The sequence below is a fragment of the Fistularia commersonii genome, chromosome 10 (genome assembly GCF_037954325.1).
Source record: "Fistularia commersonii isolate RoL2024-O1a breed Wild chromosome 10, RoL_Fcom_v1.0, whole genome shotgun sequence".
NCBI classification, from domain to species: Eukaryota; Metazoa; Chordata; class Actinopteri; order Syngnathiformes; family Fistulariidae; genus Fistularia; species Fistularia commersonii.
In genome coordinates this window covers 10,529,958-10,555,658 of record NC_141293.1, presented here as the reverse complement: position 1 = coordinate 10,555,658, position 25,701 = coordinate 10,529,958, and the positions used below count along the sequence as shown (strand labels likewise).

The 25,701-nt window shown below is 42.7% G+C and overlaps 1 protein-coding gene across 3 annotated transcripts; it reads left to right on the top strand.

Annotated features, from left to right (window-relative positions):
• Nucleotides 1-4,151: 4,151 nt before the first annotated feature.
• rspo1 (R-spondin 1) lies at nucleotides 4,152-24,824 on the top strand. Of its 3 annotated transcripts, XR_015106689.1 has the most exons (8): nucleotides 4,152-4,554; nucleotides 8,582-9,264; nucleotides 13,475-13,669; nucleotides 16,256-16,399; nucleotides 16,866-17,090; nucleotides 21,151-21,240; nucleotides 22,877-23,151; nucleotides 23,281-24,824. XR_015106689.1 is itself a non-coding variant. In XM_086153692.1 (7 exons), exons 2-7 carry the CDS (start codon nucleotides 9,168-9,170, stop codon nucleotides 23,056-23,058), a joined length of 933 nt encoding a protein of 310 aa, XP_086009818.1. In that variant the 5' UTR covers nucleotides 4,152-4,554; nucleotides 8,582-9,167; the 3' UTR covers nucleotides 23,059-24,824. The 3 variants fall into 3 exon arrangements, 2 of the variants coding, with proteins under 2 accessions (XP_086009818.1, XP_086009819.1); XM_086153692.1 differs by having other exon boundaries at nucleotides 22,877-24,824; XM_086153693.1 differs by lacking the exon at nucleotides 21,151-21,240 and having other exon boundaries at nucleotides 22,877-24,824.
• The last annotated feature ends 877 nt before the right edge of the window (nucleotides 24,825-25,701 follow it).

Below are 25,701 nucleotides of genomic sequence, written 5' to 3'. Positions count from 1 at the left end.
ACCGGTCCCAGCCTCTCACCCAACGACAGCAGGGATGTAGATCAGGAAGTATATAAATTGTCACCATAATTAATACTGTGGGCTGCGGCTTGGAATTAACCTCTCATGTCTCTGTTTCTACCTTCTAGAGCAAGTAGCACAGAATAAGGGGAACAATTCAATTCCACATGATTAAAGTTTCAAAGGAAAATTTTCTTACTGCATTTACGAAATATGAAACCTCTCTACATTTCAGAAAGACAGGATGAACACTGATCCTCTCGAATCCCACGGGAGGATTTTAAGTCCAAACATGTGCGACTAATGCAAGAAGCTTCTTCGTGCCATAAAGGATCACCAATTGACAATGTTTTTTTTTTTTTGTTTTTTTTAACTTTATTTTCTCTATTCAGCCTATTTTTTTTATTTTTTTTTATTTTATTGTTTTATGCCAGAATGGATCCTGAAGAACCTCCGCATGACTTTCTGCCATTCTCACCGTTCTGCACGATGACAAAGTTGAAGCCATAAACCTATCAGTAGCCGTCATTAATCCACAGGTCTTTTCTGGCCTCTGACGCATCCACCCAGAATCTATTGCACTGCCCATAACTATCCTTGGCTTATCGGCCGGGATGGAAGTTATGACCTTAATAAACTCGGCCTCACAATATTTGCATGCGTAAGCATGTTTTAACTGATAAAAAAAAAAAAAAAAAGAGAGAGAGAGACTGGCTCGGCTTTGCTGCTCTCCTGGGCCAAGTCTTGGCAGGCGGATCGACATCCCTCTGAATTACAGTCTGCTGAAATTGACAAGAATATAATAAATTAGTGAGCCAATATAGAAGTACTATTATTTGTTAGAGACCCATTTTTTTTACATTTTTTTCCAAACAACACCTTTAGGTGTTTTTTTTTTTGTTTTTAGTCAGAATGGGACTCAATTCAAAATGAATCAAATTAATTACAGCCTTGGTGAGTAGTTAATCCAAATTAATCGCAATTTGATATTTGATATAAGTGAAAATAAATTCAAATTTGTTCAATAAATGGATTAATATACATGAGCTTAAGCGTGACATGACTGGTCCTACTTCCCCTCTCTTGTCATAAAATTGCTAGATTTGTTTTGACATTGTGGAGAGTTCGTAATTCCCATCAGCTGAATCAATTTGCAGTGCCTCTCATAGGCCCTGATCCTCTGCCACGTGAAGAGTGTGTCCTACAGTCCACAGTGATCCATCTCGCCAGTGGATTGTTCGGTTTATCCGATGTGGACTCAGATATTTTGAATCTCGACACGGTGAAGTGTTGACTGATGGTGCCGCTACTAGTAAGTTTACATTATCTATCAGCGTGCTAGCTGCAATATGTTTAGTGCTGTGTTGCTGATGGAGGGCGGTGGTGCTCCTGTAATACACAAACTCATTCCAGCCTTTAATTCAAAGCACAGCATCTTTGTATCCACTTCCATGTGGAATTTCCCTTCCTCAATCATGCAATTGCGCCGTGCGTCGGTGCCATCTGTCCCCCTGGAAGTTGAGGACTGAGAGATGTTCGGCAGTGCAAATTAAAATATGATTAAAATGCATATTTTTTCGGTGATTAACATGTTAAAGTCCCGGCCTAGTTTTAAGTGTTTTTTTTTTTTTTTTGCATAGACTCAATGTGGTACCTGCAAGTTCCTCATTTTCTTTTTGTCCAAAGACCTCTCAGAACAATAATTATTTACGATTATCTATACAAGAATATACTCTGGGTATCCAATGTGTTCGGCAATCAGAATTTATTTTTCTTTGTTATGTGAAGGTACTTTGAATCTGGTATTAAACTCTGGTGTGGCGCTGGTTCCCAGTGGACAGCCAAAACGTAGTGGAAAAATACCTCCGGAGAATTCCATCCCCAGAAGCTGACAGTGAGTCTCCTCCACGATAACAGGGGTAAGAGAAGGAGTGAGAATCGTCTCCAATCCAATGATCCTGACTCATTTTGACCTCTGGAAGCGAAAACTCGCTGTTGTTGTTTTGAGGTAAAGAGGACTGGTTTTCCAAACTCTAGGATTGATGCGTCCCTGAATGGTTATATCCTGTGTTAAACAGCTCCCATTACCTCTAAATGTTTTAAAAGTTATGCATCGCCGCATTTTATTTTGTTATGTTTTTGTTAAGGCTTACCTTTGATTGAGAATAAACTGGTCTCCATCCTCTTGTTCTACTTTGCACCGCACAGGCTATCACATTTCAACATTTTTCCTTTAAAAGAAAGTTACAAGGCTCCCGAATCCCCAAGTGTATTTTAATGAGCGGCTTGTCATTTTTATTTTTTACTAAAGGAGACTTTTTCTCTGAAACTACGTCCGGGCTCTTCTTTCCTCTTTACGTGAGAGGGAGAGATCCGTGGCTATGCTATTTAGCTCCGAGAGCTAAAATTGGATCGTTTGGGGAAATTGCAGAGAATTCGCTGTTAAGAAGTTATGCAGAGCGATTTGGTGAATTATTGTAATCCACAAAATGAAATAAAATTAAAAAAAGCTGCAGAGAAGCACACAACTGTGTCACAGTGAAACCAAAACCAGTCTCTCTGCTGTGTTAAAGAGGGGGAATAGTGATAGAACCCACAGAGCTGTCCCACATACCAGACCATTGCAGAGGATTTCAGCATGTCACCTCTGCAGATAGATGAAACGTCTTTCGAATTTGCTGAATTTTATAGATTTTTTTTTTTTTTTTTTTTGCCAAAGTTAAACCCAAGGATGAGGAGGATACAATGATTGGGAAGTTGTCAAAAATGCCGCTGCCTGTTGCCCGAGTGAACTCTCACCTGTCGACTGAAAACAAAATATCATGACACTCGGTGCAATCTGCATGACATATGAATGAGAGGTTTGTCTCAATACGTGGTCCTGTAATCCACTGGCGACCGGTCCAAGGCAAACACCGCCTCTTGCCTAGTGACAGCTGGAATAGGCTCTGTGAACCAACTGCAGGGTAAGTTGTATAGATGAATGAATGACTGGATGAATGAACCAGAGAGATGGCCTCCTTCATTGTACTAATTTGGTTCTTTCATTTTGTTCTCACATCATCAATCAGGGTTTGACTTGAGGCCATCAAAGTCCTGTTGAGTGAAGTCTGTTAGTTTAGCAGTTAAGCATCAATTTCCAGCACTGCTCCCAAAGATTTATATCAGCTTCTATATCTCCTATGTCAGCATCAGATGATGTGCGCCAGTGAAATTGTTATTCATTCAAACTAAATATATCCTCTTCAATTTCCCCCTTAATGTCAGAAATCAATCCGTGTAACTGACAATATTGTGTACGGCTATTTTCAAATTTCTGTTTATTGATTGGCCTGCAGCGGGAAACTCAGAGTTTTTTCACAACAGAGAAGGGAAAATGTCTCCTGAAGTTCAAGCAAGTCATGCAAGTTGTTTATTTTGCGATCCAGCACAAATGAACCGCAAATTAATAGGTCACTGACTGGAGGCTGAGTTTCTTTCCAGTCCCTTGCTGATTTTCAGAGCAAAAAAAAAAAAAAAAAAACATTTGTAAACAATTAACGTCTTTTTTTTCCCGATTATTCAAGGAGTTTTTTTTCTTGTTTTGCCCCCCCTCCCAAAAAAAACCCAACCAAATTCCTCTTAGGTTTTCACAATGAGGAAACTCCAGAGAGTTCCTCCCGCATTCCTTCAAGCTTCAACCCTATAGTTGTCTTTCGAGTGAATGTAAAAAAAAAAAAAAAAAAACAAGACACAATCTGACAACCTGAAGGGAGGGGGAAATTCTGAAAAAAATACTTAAAAAAACGCTTGTTGCTTTATCAACTTTATAAAAATCAACATTGGTCTCGAAATGGTTTTAAAATGAATGTGGGGCATTTTAACATAGTACACATCTGTTTTATTTTTGTTTTTTGTTTTTTTTTCGTAGTGTGAGTTCATCTCAATAAAAATGGATTAAATTATAATCTGAGCGCAGGGCCCGTGCCATCCGCCTGTCACTCACGCGTACTGGATAATTTGAGAAAAATAGAAATAAATTTAAAAAAAAAAATTGGTTTTCGGTGTCTTGGAGGGGTGGGGCCTGGCTGTGCCCCCTTCCCCCCCCTCCCCCCTCCCGAGTCTGGGGGCTCCAATGCAAATATCACGGCTACGACTCCCACTTGTGTGAGTGGGAGGCAGCTCGACACTGCGGGGGGAGAAAAAGCGCACCGCGCACGGAGCCGCTGCGCAAACGCGTACAGGAGCGGGACGCCTATTCGATCTAAGTCTCCGGGACTATATCATTATTTTAATTTTTTTTTCAGCTTTAAAATCGCTTTTATTTAAAAAAAAAAAAAAAACGGATTAAGTTTTTCCTGTCACACTCACGGTGCGGGGTTTCGCGTCCACCGCACGCACACACAGATAGGTGAAGATGATTCGTCTCTCCAAGTGATGACAGTCCATGCGTGCGGGGAGAGCGGAGGAGGAGTCCGCCCAGACCCAACCAGCGGCGGAGCCCCCCGTATAAAATATGGAAATTCAATTCCGAGCCCTCAATGAAAACTTTTAGCCGCAGATCGCCACACGCAGGTAGGCTGATTTTTCTATTCCTTTTTTTTTTTTTTAATTATCACATAGTTTAATTTTTTTTTCAGCATTTCGATTTTTTAAGTCTAATTTCTGGATATGAGCTGCTAACTTTGCCCAAATTATCCTTTATTTATTTATTAACATTTTCATATTTTCTCATTGCCATATTTAATATCCACATTTATTGTCTTGTTTCTATCGTTCTGATGTTAAAAATCTATCTATCTATCTATCTATCTATCTATCTATCTATCTATCTATCTATCTATCTATCTATCTATCTATCTATCTATCTATCTATCTATCTATCTATCGTAAGTAAGTAAGTTTTAATCATATTATCACACACACACACACATATGCACGCACACGCACAATAATGGGCAGAGACATTGGTCATAATTGACAGCAGGGTGATGCAGAGACAACAGGTGGAGAGGAGTGTAGATGAGCATGCACACACATAGCTGACATACAGCCGCTCTCCGCTGGTACAGATTTTACTCTCGATACAAAAAAAAAGGCATGGTCGGGGTCCGTCAGCCCGCTTCGAATGACCTCTCACTCCCACCAAAGTCCAGATCTGAGACCGGCATCGCCTAAGTGGCGGATGCTCCTGCAGGCAGGTGTTTCCCCATTTGTTCTTGTAAAAGAAATAGTGGCCACGCAACCGTTTCCCATCTGCGGCCGCCGCTTGGAAAGTGTCGGGGAGCAAAATGAGCACGGGTGATGGTGACCCCTGTGGTTTCTCCGGTCCGGCGACCCCTCCTGCGTCCCTTCTCTCTCTTCCCCCTCTTGTCCCCTCGATCATCTCTGCCCCCCTCCCTTCTCTGTTTTTCATTGCGGTCTAGTTTGGAAAGACCCATTTTAACAAATAACAAAATAAATTGAACATGAACGCTCCGAAGACCGCGCTCTTCAAACGTAAAAATACACTCGCCCACGAGCCAAAGGTTCAAACGAATTCTCTTTTTCGGTGTCCAAGGGACAAAAATTCCACCGTCAGAGACAATTTCGATGGTGTCGTTTTATTTGAAGGTCAGAAAAAAAAAATGGCCTCATCCTCTTTCCCCATAATATGAAAACAAAACCTGCTTTGCAGAGATTTAATGAATCCAAAGCATCTCATTTTACTTCGTGTGCCTCGGACCTGTTTACACTTTCTACTTTGCCCCCCCACCCCCTCACCCGCCCACCGAGGTTTCTGCTTGTTTGCGTGCGATGAAGGCAAATCCCTCTGCTTTTCATCGTCAGCCAAACAACTCTTTACAAGGGGGCCGAGGATGGCAGGGTTGTTGTTCGCCAACAGGTCGTTTTAGCATCTCTCCGAAGTCGGAGTTTGATACATTTCCCAAGCGTGAGCTTCCCTTTCGCAGGCTGAATAATTGATGGATCAAAATTAGAAGTTACTAAGGAGGCAATTTAATCTCCAGGGCTCGATTTCCCCGCTTGCCCTCGAGCCTGATGTGACTGACGGCAAGGGAAACGGTTCCCCGTGCGCCTCTAAGTCGCTGGATGTGCACAGGTGGCACGTCGCTACCCTGCCCCGGAAGGTTCCCGTTGGTTTTCTTCGTCTTTCATTTGAACAACCTCAACCTTCCTCCTATATCCCATTTGGGAGCAGATATGGATGAGCTGAGCGGTGGCCTTTTGGCAGCCTCGCGAGGAGTCATGGGAGTGCCGGGTTATGAAAGAGGCTCTGGCACTTGTCTTGAGTTACTCAGAGCTGGAAAAGGTTTTGTTCGGACCGATCCAGAGGCTCAGCCTGTTCCGCTCGCCAGTCATCACTCTCTCAAGTAACAAACAGGTAGTGCAGAGGACGGGCCGCGCCACTCTTCTGGCTCCCTCTTTGTAAATAAGCCTTCAGCTGCAAGGTGTCGGTGACATTTGAAGCAATTTAGCGGACGGGAAGAGAGTTTGACATTTATACCATTTAGGAGAAGCTCGGTATCCCCGACTGTATTCCAAGAGGAAAAAAAAAACAGTGTAATCTAAGAATAAACACTGTAATCTCAGCGTAAACTGGTGTGAAAAACCTGTCTCCAACCTGGGGAACCTCGGTGCACAGCTTCCCCAAAATCCCGCCGCCGTGTAATCTAAAGGAGCGCTCCGGTCACAAAGCAGTGTTGTTTTACATGTAAACTGTGTAACCTAAAAGGTAAATAGGTGTAATCTGAGTAGAAAAGAGTGTAACGCGATTACCATTTAGCAGAGCCCCCCCCCCCTCCCCTCCCGCCCCGGTTCCCGCCTCAGTGTGTGCGAGTCAGTGTAATCTCAGTGTCAGGAGTGTAACAGAAGAGTAAACACCGTAATCCAAGCGCAGAACAGTGTCATTTATAAGTGTTGGGCCATGTAAAGAAGTTTACCATTTAGCAGAGCCTTGCCGTCCCTGTCCCCGAGACCCCTCATTGCACCGCCAATACAAAATCGCATAATCTAAGCAATCTACACATGTACAAATACAATTCTGCGAGAGTTATAAAGGTATAATATGAGTCTAAATCTATAGACGGAGAATAGAACAGTCTAATCTGATTGTTCGAATGTAATCTAAATAATGAATAACGTCCATGCATACAAAGTCGTCTAAATGTGATAAATGCGTGGGTTATTGATCCTAATCTCCCTTGTCACCGTGTAGACTGTCACTCAGCCATCAACGCCTGCATCCACATTTAACTCAAGAGAAACCAAAAAAAAAACGCTCTGAATAGCTCGCGGACAAACATTGTTCGCGGCTGCGATAAATCTTTTCGTCGCCGCCCTCGGCATGACCGCCGTCGCCACGTGGCATCACCCCCACCTACACCCTCCACCCCCTGCGGGATTCACAGCCGCGGCCAACTCGGCATCCAAATATGGTCCTATTTTTCTTGATTGAGCTCGCAGAGAGGAGCCTCCCGTTGCTCGGGCCCCCCGCGTGTCCTCTTCACACAGGAGCTGTGAATGCAGACACTAAAGAAAAGGAAAAAAATATCATTTACAAATAGATTTCATGTTTTTAGCCCCGGCACTTTGAAAGGATTTTGAGAGGATAAGCGAACACTCAAATTCAAATCCCACACTTTGTGGCGACCGTTTGCTCTATTTTATTATTGCAGGGCTGGTCGCATATCTCTTCGTCAATGTTTTTATACGTTGTTCCAAAAATTTAGGCGCGAAGCTTTGCCGCCAGTATCATTTCCTGGTTAAAGTCACAGGATTTTTGTTGGATGATGCAGATTTGCCCTCAGAGAGCAGTAGGGTCACAAGCCCAGATGTCGTCAAAACGCCACTGAAAGCACAAATCAGCATCAGCGAATGAGCAGGATATCTGCTGAAACAAAATTAATGATGTATAAAATCTAATAGCTCAAATAACCCCAGAAATCAATAAACCCATATATATGTAGCCGGGGGGAGAGTAAATGAGACAAAAGGTATGTAATCAGCAAAAAATATGAGTTAGCAGTTACAAGGTATTATTTTCTCGAATGCATAATTGTATACATCACATTTATATAATTTGTTTTAATAAGATGTTTCTGAATTCAAAGGATGAAACTGTTCCTCATTGTTCATATTGTCACTTTTCTAAAATAAATGCCTGGGTCATTTTTTTTAAAACAATTATTATTATTATTATTTTAAATCAACCTTTTTCAATGTATGGCTACTGTTTTTTTACTGTTTTATGAAAAACTTGAAAAAATAACTCAAGCGATTATTTGTCTTATGTCTGGTATTTGAAAGGCTCTATAATAATCATTTATACATAAACACACACATACATCTATATACATACATATATTATGTAGAGTTTATATATATATAAACCATGTTTTGTTATTGTAGAAAAGTGATATCAATCTTCCGTTGATGTTGTTTCCTCCAGAAATAATTGTGAAGTTGCATCATTGAAAGCCACTAAGGTGTAAATGGCATGTTTATGTTTTACACGAAGCTGTAACTATGTCAAATTTTCACCCGTTTACCGAAAAGAAACCTCCCGCTGGACTCTTGTCTGCTGTTCTCCTCCCTCCTGCAGGTCTTGGCACAAGCGAAGGTGTTGAGAACATGCATCCACCTTTTTTCCGCGCGGGAGCCCTGGTTTCACGAGCAGCTCGGTGAACCCATGAGTCCGGACGCACGCTGACACCCAACCCGCCCCCGGCAGCCGGCACCAGCCTACATGGGTTGAACCGCCAGCAGTTCCACAATCCTCTCCGTTTTCTCCTCCTCTTCATTCATCATCTGCGCTGGCTCGGAGCCCCGCAACCAGCCACCCCCCACCCGCTCCGACACACACGTGCACACGCTCGCCCTCGGCTCTCCGAACCAGCTCCGTTCGGACTCCCTTTGCGGCTCTCCCCACCCCTCCGTGTGATGGCCTGTCTCGCCTCTGGCTTGTTTGGATTTGCAACGGCAGGATCCCCTTCCCCGGCACAGACAGGGCGCCGCGGCGGTCGCTAGAGCGCACAGGGAGCCACGAGGACAGACGCCAGAGAGGAGGGGATCGGCCGTCCCTCGAGGGAGAGAGGGATCCACCTGTCTCGCAGAGGAAAGGGGCCCCCTCCACCCGATCCATCTGGCTGCAGGGGGGGACCCTGCGTGGCCGGGGAACAGCAGGGACTATGCAGCCGGGACTGCTGGCGCTGGCAATGGTCTTCCTCAGCTCCATGGGTCACGGCGATGCTCTCAGGCTCTCTAAGACAAGAAGGCAGAGACGGGGTGAGACCTCTCCCTCGTCCTTGCTTTTGTTTTTCGACAAATACTTCTCCCTCCTCGTCAGCCCGCCGTTTTTTCGTTTCCGCGCTCTGACTCACAGCGGGCGGGTGTCTCATAAACATTCAACACGAAAAGTAAAGATAACACTTTGTTTACTTCCTCGACGCTTATTTGTTTTTCCAAGGAGGGTTAGGCGAGGTTCAGCGTTTGCCCTCAGCGTCTTCTCCAAAAGATTATGCCTTTCACAGTTTATAGAAAAGTTTTGGGGGGATAGGATTGTTTACAGACGGGGGTTTCGTGTCTGACAATTCCGAGTTTCGAGTTTGGAAGCGTTTATCTGACCTCGTGTTGCCGGGGAAATGGAGCTCAGGCCCGGTCGCTTTGTATCGCCGCTCCTCAAGGAAAGCACGCAGTATTTCAAACGCGCGCTGAGAGCTGCTGTGGGTTTTTTTTTTTTTTTTTTTTTTTGCCGCTCTCGCAGTTCGACGGCTCCTCGGGATGTCACGCCGATGCCCGTCCGTCACATGATGAGGGCCGAGTGATCTGGGTCACATCTGTGTCGTCGGCCAGCTGAGGCTTCTCCCTCCAGGATGTGGAAGGGTTTAAAAACGTGCACCTCCGCTCAGCTTATGACCTCAGCCCCCTTCGTCCTCGCGCACAGATCGATGATGACAGCCGAACTTGTTTTCTCCCATCTGGGCCTTTTTTTTTTGCAGTGATTGCTGTGTCATGCAGGGATTAAGCTGAAACACATTATCTCCCATTCAACCATGGCTCACAGTAATAATATTATTTCTTTCATTTAACCTACTAAGCCAACCTCTGTTGGTTCTTGTGTGTGATTGGCTGGTCGGCGTAGTCCTCAAACCTGTACCCCCAAATGTACAGCACCCTTAAAGCATAACCAGTAATATATAACAAACAAACACCTTAAAATAGGTGAGATTTTTTTATGTATTATACACTTAGGTATCCAAATCCAATGAAGAGAGATCATTTGTTTTGCACTGAAAGCCGTTTTTCTTTTTCTGCCATTAGGATGAGCAAAAAAAAAAAGTCTCGCGTAAAGAAGAACTGAAAAAGGTGTCCTCGTATGAGGGCTCGGGACCGTAGGTTTAAAAAAAAATCAAACAAAATAGAAATAAGTAAGTCAACCAGCAGTCGAGGAGGTTCAGATGATTGTGTCTGATGTTGTTTCAGTCTGAACAAACTTGAGCTCTAATGCAAACCAAACGTCCACCGCTGCCGCTGCTGCTTGTTATTATCAGGGATTAGGCAAGGAAATATGAGTTTATTTTCTTATTATGATACGTAGGAAATGCAACGTGCATCTGCGAAATCAAGACAGAGATGGTGGTGATGGTTGGGGGGGGTCTGATGGTGGATCAGTCAGAAATGTTGCAAGAGCGGATGAAACAAGGAGCAGCTGTTAGGTGAGGAGCTGCAGGCAACAGGCTGCACCCTCTCAGTAAGGAAACCCACTCCTTTCACTTTTCACCGGGGCCAGACAGTATATTTATACATAAATTACATCCATATAAACAGAACGGTGGGAATGGCGATACCTTAGGATATATATATATTTTTTTTATTTAAGGATGTCAGATATTTCTCCTGTCTTTCACCCCTTTTTTCCTTTTTATTTATTAATTTTATAGAAATATTATACTTTTATATAATAAGTATATCAGTAGATATCAATAGTAGGCTATTTCCTGTTTGTTAAATTTTATATTTATTTTTTTGCTGAAATCTATTTTTGCATTCTCGGAAAAACTTTGAAAATGGCGATAAATTATCTTGAAATGAACGATAAATTTCTCTGATGTCAGGGCTTCCTTCAGAAATGAGCAAATGACCTCAACAACTGATGTTTTGGGAAAAACAATGATTGTGTAATAAGCCAAGAAATTGCAGGAATGCAACTAAAAATGCGTTCTCGCTAAAAAAAAAAAGATAAATTGAATAATTTACAGGTAAAGAAAAAAATCACCAAGGAATCTGCAATAAATTAATTAAAAATAGCGAGATTGAAGTACCCGTTGCGCTGGGGGGACGTAATTGGCCCCTAGTATTTACTGCTGTGTCATGTGTGATTCACTGTTGCTCTTAAAGTGATATAAAAAAAGCGAGTAATTGTCCGAATTTGTTTATTGCCAAACCATTGCTGTAATTCTTATCGATAGATTGATCGATTGATTTATTGTTCACAGAATCCTGGAAACCGTAAGATTGAACTGCCCTTGCCTTTTTTTTCCTTTTTTTTTTTAATACCCGCAGACTTTAGCTGCTGCCAAATCCAGCGGGCATGAAATATTGAGATGATAACTTTTAATGTTGTGCACATGGAGCAGGGGCACATCGGTCGATATTGGAAAGTGACGGAGAGTCTCTCACTGTAATTCTTGCATTTTATGCCAAAGATACTTGGCCAGGTCGGAATCTGTTGACGGGAGAGCCTTCCTAATGCTCCCGCTGCATGACTTATCTCTGGGAGGCATGACAGCGGATGGATGGCCTTGTGAGTGTTTGTTTAGAGCCGACAGAAAGCAGGGGTGCAAAATCACCTCTGCAGTTTCGACTGAACTCGATATTTCTTTTTGGAAAAAGAGTGGAATCTGGTTGATGTCTGATCCCTCAGATTTCACAGGCCTGGGTCGTAAACTTATCTGTGTGTTGCAAACACACCGTTATGTAACAGGCATTATGTCAGTAGAATATTGTAAAAAATAGGTGATTTAAGGGAATTAAACCCTCGAAAAAGATGTTTTGGGGATATAATGGCGCGTTAGAGGAGTGTTCTCAGTGTGAACTGTAGAGCTCAAGATATCTGATATCTGATCCCTGTTTTTTAATTCACCTGCCTCATTCAAAACGCAACTTTATTCTGAAATCTTTTTCCCGCGTTGATTCTCACGATAATTCTTCAAAATTTTCAATTCAGGTTTTCTTTAGCTGTTAGATGATGTTTGGGTAAGTTATTCTTATTCTAGGTAAGTTCTTGCTAATTGTAAGCTGACGGCTTCATATTATTCAAACGCATCTGCTTAAACAAGGAGTGTGAGTTTATGGTCTTTGTCGCTCTACCGCCCCCTGCTTGATGGGAGGAATACTAGTTTTTCCAGAAATCACTACACTTTTTTTTAGAATACTTCTGGAAAATTCTGGCAAGTTGGAAACAGCCTGCTACTGGCCAGAGGAACTGTTTAGGTTTCTTTCGGTTGAAACGTGGCTAATAACGATGCATTTGAACAAAGCATTCCTGTCTCAATCCGCTGTAAGTCATATTTCAACCAGTAAAGTCTCAGATGGCGGGCAGCGTTTCACACAATGCTGGACGATGCTGTCTACCAGGGTGTCCACTAATAGTTTCAATTCAATATTTCAATATTTCGTTTAAACATTTGCCATTTGTTTATTACATGAAATACTGTTGATATAACATTGAGCGTTTAACTAGACAAAACTTTTGCATAATGATTTTGAAACATGCCATCCTAAAATTAGAACATTCTGGGAACATAAACAAAGCTGATTGGGCTTGTTTTTTTTTTTTTTTTTTTTTTTTTTTTTTAACCCCACAGAGCGACGAGAGTTCATACCACATGAGTGAAAATGTCCCAAGCAGCAAGTCACCGGTTCGATTTCCAAACTGGACGGACCATTTGCAGCGTGTCATCGCCCCGCTCTGTTTTCAATCCCTCTCAGCGCTCGCGGTGACTGTAAAAGACACAAAATGCCCCAAAAATCTTGCGCTTAGAGGGAAACAGGGCGCCCTTTCCTAGCCTGCAAAGCTTGACTCCAGTTTTGCCTCTGTGTTTCCCAGCAGAGGCCCTGTATGATAATTCTTGACCGAATTTGACTATCTTTTGCTCGCCTGTCAGCTCCACTTGCGCAGCTTTCTCCAAATAAAAATCTGTTAAGCATCCTTTGCAAGTGGTTTGAAGTAAACAGTGAGTAACTGTTCAAACAGTTCGGCCCCCGGGCCCCGCGCTACAGTGCAACAAGCGTTAACCCCTGCGTGATAAAGCGCTGGCTACTTTACAGCTGCATCTGCAGGGATGTCAGCCAAATATCGAGGCTCCCACGTGCGCAGTCTTGAGAAATCCCCCCTTTTTTTTCAAATTTTATTTGCCGCAAACAACCTGGCTTCCCACGCGACGCCGCATCCCGCTGCTCCGTGGTCTGACCCTGATGTATTTCTCTTCCCCAGTTACCGCCGAGGGGCTGACGTCTTGCCCCAAAGGCTGTGAGAGGTGTTCCGAATACAACGGCTGCATCAAATGTAAGCCCAAACTCTTCATCTTCCTGGAGCGCAATGACATCCGTCAGATAGGCGTGTGCCTGGCCTCCTGTCCCATGGGATACTTTGACATGAGGAACCCCGAAGGAAACAACCGATGTACCCGTGAGTTGGACCGTCTTCTGTAAAAAAAAAAAAAAAAAAAATTGTATATTATATATATATATATATACTTATATGTATAAATGCACATATTTATAGTGAACGCATCAGTTCTCTGTTGCTACAACTTGTAATCTGCTCAGTATTTTTTGATAACATATGCTGCTGTTTGTAACATTTATGAGAAAATAAGAGCTACTCTTTTATTAGCTAAAGCACAGCAGGCCAATAAATCAATACAAGTGACTGCCTTATAAAAATCAGTCATTGCGTCGGAACTCTAAACGCACGGTCACGTGCGGAGGAGGAGGAGGAGAGTCGGAAAGCTTGCTCCGGTGGCATCGGTCCCGTTGCTCTAGCGAACGAGTGCCAGCACCACGGCATGTTGTCTGTGTCTGCTTATGTTTGGGCAAAGAGAGGGAGAGAGAGAGAGGATTGGAACAAAATCTCAACAAAAACATTTCTAATGCGTCGTTGTTTACGTGTTTTAAGAGGATATCTGTGTTTTCTATTTGGCCCTCACAAGCGGGGAATGGGCCAGACCACAACCAACTCCAGTTAGGATGTCACAGTTGTACTGCAGCCCGACCAATGGCTCTTTTTTTTTTTTTTTTTTTTCTTGAGCCGATGAATTGGTGTTAAAAAATAAGATAAAATGAGATAAATTAAAATGTGTTATATGATCAAACTGAAAATTAGGTCATTATTAATCATTCCCAGAGACTGTTGCATCCTTCCTTCAGCTATGTCTAAAAAATGTTGGGTTCAAGACGGGAGCATAGACACAATCAGCCAATCAGTCAAATATATTTAAATAAATACAATTATATTTGTCTGACCGATATATCAGCAACATTGGTGATTGGCAGCTATCCCTTATATCATAAATGATCCTTCCTTTTTCCAGATTCTTTTACGTCCAGATATTTTCTGTTTGAAGATATTTTATCCCCTCTCCCCGTTTGCCGCCTGTTGTGATTTTGCTGCGAGTTGTTCACGCCCAACATTTTTATTACTTTGTCATGTAATGTGTTACCGGTGTGCTCAATAATCACTACCAGGGCTGTGCAATAATTCCCTGCTTGTATTGTTCCTATTTTTAGATTTTTGATGCAGGTATTCTGTATAATGATGGTGGGCAGGGTTTTACTACACTTGCAACCCAACTACTTCAATATCTTACAACTACATTTATCTTATTTCATTTTTACCACAAAAGCTATAATAAAAATAACTCAGTATGCCATTCAAAATTAGCCGCAATCTTATTTTTCCTCAGACCAATATTAAATGAGCTATGGTAACTGGACATGATACTGAAAATGGAAAAATTATTGAGGCCATTAATAACCACTGTAAAAATATCATTCAGGAAACCATTAAAATTGGGTTGCAATGCAACACACGCAGAAAGGATCTTGTTTTTGCAATGCATTGATAATGCAAAGCAAATATGAATAAAACAACATAATGACCATGAATGCTTTTTTGCATACATGCATAAATAAATCACAACACATGCTGCAGTTCTGAAGAGAAATATTCTGTGTAAAATAAATGTTTTTCTTTTGGAATAGTAAAAGTTGCAATGAGTGGCAAAAATAAAGTAAAATAATTTGGTACACTTTTTGACAGAAGGTTTTCATTTTTTGTCATTATCATTATCATTTATCTATCTTTTAAATATTTTTCTTGAATTAATATAAGCAGCCCAATGGGACACATGTTTTGCTGACATATTTCAACCTGGTAATATTTCACTGACATGATATTTTGCGCCAAAGCCAGAATATCCCTTGCAATTACTTTTCTGAGCGGCCCTGGTGGCTAACCTGGGTCATTATCCAATCATCCGAGTAGCATGTCTGTCTTGTTCGCAACATTTATCTCACGTCAGAGGACTTCTAACCCTGTAATATACTTCTGTCAAATTTAGCTCTTGAGAGCTTTTAAATACCGATTAAGAGCAGGAGAGGAGACCACTAAGGCTCCGGTGAGGTTTGAAGGTTGGATCCTTCTTTTAATCTTGGTGTTGGATCGTGGGCGGGAGACATTCTTCGGGCTCAGCCCTCATGAACGTCGCTCTGCATAATATTGTAATACCCGGCGTATGGAAATGAGCACATTTCCATCCCTCTGTTCCCGTTCTGTCCGTCCAGTGTCGAAACCGCCGCCAAAAAAGTGAATGTTCCCTCCAACATGAGACCAAAGCCTTTGGGAGGAATCGCAAGGAAGTCTGTTTTTTATCCACCCAGTGTTTTTGATTATTGCGACTTCAATCATTGTATTAGCAAACCCAGGTTGTTTCTGTGTCTGAGCTTCAGAGAAACTCACTCCTGGCTGCACCCGTTTGCAACCCACCTGACACGGAGAACATATCCCACAAATAGATTTCATGTTGTTTAATTGCAGATAAATCTCTCAGGATTTATCAGGAAAGCAGTTTACGACTTTTTTTCTTTCAGACAATTGATTTCAATTGATGGACAATATGAGTCACAATTCTTCATCGCGACCTGTGTGACTTTGAAATAATTCTATCCTCCTCTTCTTCTTTTCTTTCTTTTCCCCCTCTCCCGTGTCTTTCAGAATGTAAAATAGAAAATTGTGAAGCATGTTTCAACCGCAATTTTTGCACAAAATGTAAGGAGGGCTTGTATTCACACAGTGGGCGATGCTACGTCAGCTGCCCTCCCGGCCATCGCACCGTCAATGAGACAATGGAGTGTGTTGGTGAGTGACCTTTGAACTCCCCCTTTTATAAACAGGAAGTTGAAAACCCACCGCTAGGTAAAGTCAACTCTTGGTCACACTATCAAAGATCCCTTGGGCTTAGTTGTAAGATAGAACCGACGCCATTAACGGCTGAAATCCTCAGCTGAGCCGTGGCTTGGAACCCTAGAGGCGCCGACCGCTATTTCCGGCATCATCTTCGTTGCCTCTAAACGGATCCCACTTGTCCAATGGAGAACATACATGCCGCCCTAAAATCTTGCCTTTTAGCACAACACGGAGCCTTACAGGTTCGGGGCAAAGCAGCAGTAACATTTTTGACCAATTTAATTGAATACGTAACTTTTAAACTACTGAGCTGTGGAAAATTAACAGGCTGGCCAAGGAGCAAATCAGTAATGTCGTAAATTCGGAATTCTCGCGCACAACCTTTTCTTACTTTAGTCGTTTATTGTTCTTTTTTTAGGTCAGCGTGCCTCAGAGTGCGAACTGGGCGAGTGGGGCCAATGGGGTTCCTGCATGAAGAAAAACAAAACATGCGGATTCAAGAAGGGCTCCCAGTCCCGGGTGCGGGTGCCGCTCCCGTCGGTCCCCAGCCCGGACAGCCCCCCGGCCTCCGCCCCCTCCCAGACCTGCGCCCCGCAGACGGAGAAACGAAAGTGTGTCGTGACCAAGACGCCCTGTGCGAGAGGTAAACAGCATACAGCCGATAGGAAACGGTTCCGTCCACTGACGAGAAACAACAGGGCGGATTGAAGGCAATGAGCCGGGATCAGTCAGCGAGCCGTAAACTGTGTGCGGCTTCAGGAAATGTCTCCGTCACGGCTGATGGATCCGTTACTCAACATCCACTGGGCTGAGTTCCCACTATGTGTCTGTGACCTGCCGCATGTTGATTGGGTTTGGTTTGGCCAGGGCCGAAGAGGGGTACTGAATCTCTCGATGTGTAAACAACCGGCCCCCGTCTTTGAGCGTGATGTTTGCACGATGATGACGTGTTTGCCTGGGAGGCTGTGTTAGGTAGCCCCGTCGACGCTTTGAAAGCAGGTACAGGTCATTCACACCAGTCAGCGGCCGTTATCGACTATCCTTAACTGCTTTTTAGTCGATCTTGGCTTCGGCTTCTGAAGGGGCTTATAAATGTCAAATCAGGCTGAACAGTCCCCCGTTTATTGAATAAAGCTGTAAGCGCAGCGGCATGTTTTCCCACATGTTTGGTCAACAAAATATCAGGAATGCCTCTCAGCACAACCTAGTAGCCCAAAATGAAGTTTTCGGTAGAAGACACTGCATTACCTTAATCCAGGTAGACCTTAAATGGCAAGATCACAAAAAGAGGCGAGAAGCTTGACATGTGTTGGAGCACATTGTTCCGGTGATGAGGCTACAACGTTGGGTTATGACAAATGAGAGGCAAATTCACTCTGTCTGACGTCGACATCCTGGAAAGAGCCTGGCTTTATAAGAATAATTAGCTGTGAAATATTATAAACTGCCCTATAAAACCTGCTGTTTTGACTGCTAAATACGGAGGAAGTTAGGTCATAGCCCGAGGGGAAGAATGAGATGAAGTGTTCGGCTTCACCTGACGCGATCAATCTTAAAAGCGTTGCGGGTCGTGAATCATCCGCCGGTAAAAATGACAGTGGGAGTCAAAATATCGACCTCACTCTTGCACTGCTCAACACGCTGCCAAAATGCACAGGATCGTGTTTTCTTGTGTGAGGTAATTCATGGATGATGGTACCGTGAATCCGATGAACCGGTTCGTGTGGGTAAACTCGTTGTGTGCAAAAAGGAGCACAGCTGTGGAGTCATCTGTGGGAGTTGGCTGGCAGGCTGGCTATATAAAACACTGGGGGCAGACCTTGTATAACATTAGTGATTTAGTGGTCTACAGATCTCACGCTTTGTCTTGGTTTGACTGCGGATTTTTTTTTTCTTCTCCCCCCTTTTCCTAAAGCTCTACAAAAAGGGTCTCACGCGAAAAAAAAAAAAAAAAAACAACCCCAAAACAGAATTTTCTGGATGTGTTATTGCATTTGTCAGGCAAAAATTTGTTTAGCTTGGATGGAGAGGCGGCGCAATCAAGGCTGTCATAAACTGATGGAGTTCCCCGCTCCTGCCTCCATTAGCGATTTGTTAGAGAAGTAATTAAGTCCTTAGGCAGTAATCACATCACCGCAAATACTGCAGTTTGTGTGAGGACCGTTACCCCCTTCATATAAAACGAAAGCATCACCGCTTAGCGCTGAGTGCTTTTTGGAAAATGGCAATTATTGATTTAGAATTACATAAGTGTCCTTGAGAGCGGTGGCCAAAATTTACTTATACACCATCAAAATAAATGTAACCGACAGACTGTTTTATCCAACCGCCTTGGAAAGGGATCCTTGTCTCTTGAGGTAATTTATAATTTTTGACATTTGGGTGTAAATGTGAGTCATTACCTTATTTATTTTCAGTATACTCATTTCCATTTTCAAGTATCCCGCATCCCACAAATTAATCCAACTTCATAACTTTGTTATACCGAAAATGCAGCATCTAACAAAAAAGCTATTTTTTAAATTATTCTTATACCCAATTTATCAGGAAACTGTACAGCAGGTCAGCAAATCTGTTAATTCTAGCCCCCCAAATGACCATTTAAGTCAATTAATGTACCTCTTGACCAGAATTGGTAAAATGTAAATATCCATGTGGTGAGGGGGATTTGTTGCCGAGCCAGAGTATTTTACTTCACACAAAATATGTCAGTGGTTTTAATGTTTTGGTGGATTTTTCTTTACTGAAGTTGATAGATGACTGGATGGTCCGATGCGCTGTGTAATACGTACTGTGATTGCCCAACTGGATCTGCGGTTGGATGTGGGATGGCAACCAGTGCGAAACATAGAAATAGAAAGTTAGAATTATGATGTTTTTAGTTTTTTTTTTGTTTTTTTTTAGTTTATTTCAAAAAGAAAACTTCATGTACGGATTTTATCGTGAAGCAAAATCCATCTGTGAAGCAAAGCCAAAATATATCTGGACTTTAACTTTGTTCATGTTTTTGTGCAGAAAAAGGTGTGGAATGTTATCAGGATAAAAAAACAAAACAAAGCGACAACAATGATGTTTTTATCATTTGGAAAACTCACTCAAAATTGCATTCTGATTGGTTTTGCCCAGTGCCTTCAGGCTGGCGCAGAGCCTTTTAGCTCTCAGACGGAGACGGAAGCATCTGCGCCTCAACGGAGCTGCGGTCCACAAATGCTCTTGTGCTCGATCCGCCCAGATTCACAGCGATGGATGTACATCATCATCGGATAATGACTTTCAAAGGGCCGTGCACAAACATATTTTGGGCGAAATTTGAGAAGTATTTGATGTGTGGCCTATTCTAAACTCTGCACATAAACCTTTGAATCGAAACCGTCTGTGCGACAGGTTTAAAAATGCCGATGGGGGAATAAACAAAGGCCTGCAGTTATTACTGTATGGTAGTAGACAAACACGGTGGCGCCATAACTCCTTACTATTGTCAACGGTGGAGCGAACACTCTCCAGCCCTTGGCACATGTTCACTCGCTTTCCAGGATATGCAAGGATTCTCAACGCATCACTTCACAACAAACATCCTCCAGTGTTACTACCCTCACACACATACAGTATACAAACCGAATACTTTCTAGTGTTCCTTAAACAATAGCCCTCCGATACTCAGTGCTAGGCCTCTTTTCACATTGTAACAGCTCTTCACGCATTTACGCGCCATCGTTATCCACTTGAAAACATTTAACTCGTTATTCCAGAAGCGATTTGGCGACAGAAGTGCCTGTCACTAAACGGCCCCAATTGCTTTTTATATTCCTCTGACGTCCTATTTTTGGGAAATGAAAAAACCTCTCCTCCACGGAGCCCTTTAACATGATGGGTGCTTCTATCTGGGCAGCGATTATACTCTTGAAACGTGTGACGTGTGAGTCCGAGTACATGTGCGTATATTTAATGGTAGACTGGAGTTAATGGTTGTGGAAATATAAATTTAAGAGGCCCGGAGCCCGCGGTCTCGCTGTTTGTTCTGTGAACCTGTAGGCGGGGGAGGACTAATTATATCTATGAGCTGATAATGGCACCACAGGAATCCATAAAGTGAAAACATTTTATTCTGAGAGAAACATGAACACTCGCACCAGAAATGACAGGTTATTCTTCAAACACTTGCTGGGATCCTGTAACATGAAACCAATATGAGCCACATGGCGGAACAAAAGAAAAAGCCAGATCAACAAATTAATTTGTCTCCATCCTCCAGGAGCCATAAATGTCATGGAAATGTACTCTTGAACATGTCAGTCCGCTCACTCGGACCGATAAAACACTTTGAAATGAAAAAATGTTCAACAATAACACTTCACATGATGGAGCCAGGGTTGCAGAAATCATATTTTGCCCATTCTGTCATTTTAAAGTATCTCTTTTATTTGACCTTCAAGTAATAATGTGGTCACTCTGTTTCAGATCTCAGCCTGTATCCTTTGCAAAGTGGGCTAATATTTAGCGATGTAACCCAGAGCTAATTTAAACTGTAAGCAGAATTTAATCTGATTTTAATCCAGCTGAATGCTTTTGTATTCCAGTAAGATAGTGAAGAATAACAGTCGTCGGCTCTCCCTGTTAAGTAACGGGACTCAAATCTGCATGGCATACACGTAACGGTATTTTGTTAATGAATGATATGTCCTAGTGGCATCATGTGTACACAGAACAAGAGGGGGACATCATTAGTGCCTTGGGGAACACCACAGTCAGAGGGGCCACAGAAGAGGAGACATTACCAGCCACTACTGAAAAAGGTCTGTCCTTTGAACAAGATCTGACAAAATCCAGGATAGCATTCCCGTTGTCAATTTAGCATCTCAGGGCGTGAATGGGGGGGGAGGTCGGTCACCGGTGAGCTCCATGGTAACCGGACAGGATTGTAACCTCAGAAAGATTATAGGTTATAAGTGATTACAGGATGACACAACAGATTCATGCTCACATACTGACATGTTTATAAGACTTAACTGTGCGGGTTAAGTGAGTTCGACACATGCTGTTCTTCCAGTCCGGTCGGCGAAGGAGTGTTCGGCAACTGTTCAAAGACTCGTTGTGAAAAGGTCGTCTTTTGAAGCGGTCCATCAACTTCAAATCTTTCCCCTCGGCACCTCCGGGATAGTAAACAAGTCAAAGCCAAGATGTTTCACAGCTGTTTTCCTCGCAGCTAATGAATCAGATTCGCCTCAACCCTCTGGTCTGCTAGGAACCGCGGCCCCTCGGTTTACCTACTTCTACACCTCTATGCTGTTACAGCAGCATCGCAGTAAAAAAGAAGCGCTAGTAGCCCCCAAAAAACTCACCACATAGGCAGAGATATGGGGACAGGTGGCTGGAGCGGTAGCTCGGTGGTGCAGAACGTGGCCCGTCATTTTCATTGGCATGACAGGCAGAAGTATGACCGACAGACTGAAGACTAGCCTGCAGCGGTAATGTGAACAAAAGGATGAAGGGAGGATTGTGACTGTATTTGTATTTTTGGAGTTGATATGTTGTTGCAGGACTCTAGACTGCAGTTGCTCCCATGTATCACAGCACGTGAAGTTTGAAGAGGTGGCCAAAGACAGGGAGGTACCGTTTGCCTGAAGCACTGGCGGTACTCCTCATGCAGCTTGTAGTTTACACTGACTGACTGCACAGCAGGCTTCATTATGGGAAATTGTAGATTACGTTTGCTTTGTGTGTCCCAAGGATTGTAGATGATTTCTGAGACTATAATTACGAAGTATAGCCCTCCTTATACCTGCTGATTATTAAAAAAAGCTTGTCCTACAAGTGTAACCGTTCGCTCCTTTGCAGACGTTCTTGTCCCGCTACACGTGGTGGGATGAACGTAGCCAGAGCTGATTATCCGTCATCAATCCACAGGGGCTTACAACAAAAAGCCTTTAGTCTCTACTCGATTAGACATATTAAACTGGCCTTTTATGTACTGATAGATATTTTCCTGCTTCTGCAACTCACTCAACGCTGGTATTCTGCCAGTACATTACCCTTTAATGAACTATTCAAAATAGAATATGGAAGGTTTCCAATTGTGTTTGTTTTTGTTAACTGAAAGTATGTACCAGAACCGGAGCTGGACACCAAACGCTTGTATTACTTACTTACTATTACTTTTCTCATTTGTCGTCAGACAGTTTTGCATAATTTTCTCAAAACTTCAGGCCACATTCCAACACTTAGACCAAACATGCCTACAGACCCCCTTTTTGGTTCCTTGAAAAGCCATCCCTGGAACTACAAGTTCTGTGTATGTTTTTTTTTTTTTTTCGTTGGAAATAGTGTATGTGGCCAAGCAGGAGCATTTTGTACAAAGTGATGACAGATATCTTAGAATAGTTTTTTTTGAGTAATAGCAAAGCTATTAATCCCATTTTCCACTTAACACAGACAGGAACAACAAAGGAGACAGACAAGACGAGTCAGCTGGGAGAGAGAGGGAGACCGGACGAGGGCGGGACGGCAAAGATGGCGGCAGGGGAGGAAGAGAAGGAGGTGGTGGTGGGAGGAGAAGAAAAGGCCAGAGCAGGACCACCACCGTTCCTAGTATCACAACCAGCTCCGTCACCTAAACTCGGAGGCCTGCTGGACGGGGCTGAGGGGAACAAAGACATTGTCTCAGCCAACGGCACCAAACAGAGATGAAGAACCTGACTAAGACCGAGGTGACGAACGGATGGATAAATGCTGCTAAGCATTGCAGATGATGCACAATGAGAACTGGAGGACTGCTAGAACTACAATGAAAGAATCTTCTGAAAGATCTTTTTTTTTTTCTCTCTTCTTTTTAACAGTTTACTATACATCCAAGACAATGGCATGGTTCCCAGAAACACTTACCGACTTCCTCTCTACTGAGGGAACCCTGCTAGATTGTGGTTCTGCATGGTTCTTGTCATGAACCGATCCATGTCACTTCTGAGTGAAGAAGGGACCCTTTGTTTAAATGCAGCGTTGAAGCTGGAAGCCTGATAAAGAACGGAGGGTCTCCTCCGGTCTATGATGTATTTTCTTCCAGTCTGATTTTATTCACAATCTGTTCCCCATTTGTGTTTGTGTTGCGGGAGGTGGCAGATGGATTTTCTCAACGGCTGCCGTACGTGACGCAAAGACAATGGATAGCATTAAGTCTTTGTACCTTTAGACTTTATCACGAGCTGAATCAAAGAAAGGCACTGGAAATCATTTGTGGTTGCCGAGGTCGGACGAGTTCCTATATATGTTGAGGAAAAAATCTGTTGCATAAACTGAAAAAGACGTAGACGGGGAATGACTGCAAGCTCATGCCCCTCTTGGGCCAACATGCAAACCGTTGCCGCTCGGTAGTAGTTTGTTCGATATGTCACCTCCCCCTTCCCCATAACCCTGCATAGAAAATAATGAATGATGAATTATGCATGGATACGAGGCTGCTTTTGTGTGTGTGTGTGTGTGTGTGTGTGTGTGTGTGTGTGTATGCGCGTCCCGCCGTGCATCTGTCTGTGCCTCATTAAACTACATTTATGACTGTGGGGTTTCACTTGCTTTCACAGGGGCCGAAATCCAGAACCCTGCAACTTCGAAAAAGGTTGTCCGGGGATTACGATTGGTTTGGAAGCAGGTCAAAGGTTCGGGGAATCACAATTAACCCTTGCGTTGCGTTTGCGCTTTCCGGGTCAGACTGACCGAGATCACACAGGAAAGCAATATCTATCTCAATGAGTAACTCCACAAATAACTTATAATTGCTTTTTATTTGATCTCATTATTTTGTTTAAAGATATCCAGTAAAATAAAGCATAAATCATGCTAATCTGAGGAACGTGAAATCGAATAGGATTTTTCTTCATGCACAAAACTGAAACAGATCGATGTTGACCCAAAAAACAAGCAAGGGTTCAAAGTGGGTTTTGAATTAAGAGGGTTATTACAAGAGGGGTTGGGATGGGTGGGTAGCAGCCAATTTATGAATGAATGTTAGTGACAGATCCAGATGTTTGCAGTACCCTCTCCTTTGTGTGTGTGTGTGAGTGTGAGTGTGAGTGTGTGTGTGTGAGTGTGAGTGTGTGTGTGTGTGTGTGTGTGTGTGTGTGTGCGCGTGTGCGTGTGTGTGTGTGCGTGTGTGTGTGTGTGTTCCATGCTCAAGTCTGAATTGTATGCATTTCTGCACGGGATTAAATTTGTTTTATTGACAGAACCCTATAGCCACATGTACGTACGTGTTGGTGTTTGCACATGTGTGTTTATACTGATCTCTGAGACTGAAATAATGGGGTTTGAGGAATAAAGAGGAATAAAATATAAATGCACAGTCATATATATATATATGTATATATATGTATATATATATATATATATATATACATATATATATATCAAATATACAGTAACTTCAAGCCACTGATAATGATATAAGCCATCCAATCATCAGCTGCTCAGTAATCATGTATGTTTGCAACAGGGTCTAAATATTTTGCACAACCAGGTTTCCTCCAGGTCAGGCTTTGAAAAGCGCCCTTGCATCGCACACATTTATACTCTGGCTTAAAATAATGAATGAATTTAAAAAAATGCAATTTCCATGCATCTTTTTGCTTTACATATGATATTAGTTTCAGGTTACATGCTGCATTATTCCATCATACTAAGGATTATGATACTGACTGTGTGTATCAGAAAACAAATAAATATAGGTATCATCATGTAAAGTGTATCCTGTGAAATAAAAATCAAATGAAGCAGTCAAGCACCGATTTCAGCATCTGGTTCATTTTGTTGGAGTCACTCATGTATCATTCTCACGTGTTGACGCAGATGAACGATGTTGCATTTTTGAACATGGGAAACTTCCCGTTTCAGTATTGCTCGGTGAAAAGCAAATCATTAGAATAAGCACCTCCATCTGTAAACTTGGAAATACCAAATGAGTGATTGAATTTGAATTAATGTCCACTTCTGCTTCACCTTCTACAACTCCTATGAAGACTTGCATTTGAATTTCTTCATTAATCTTCACTTTGACTCGTCATCCTTGTTTCTAAAGACTCTAGCGCCTACTAGTGGCAATAAAATCAAATGACATCAAGCAGCGAGAGGTCGAGCGAATCACTCCGCAGCGGATCTCGACGCTAAAACGGACAAAATGCGAAAAAAAAAAAGCAATTCTGTCGGTGAATTTGATGTGCCGTGATGCTGCTTCTCATGAGGCACCTGCATGAGGGCAGGGGGTCCCACCC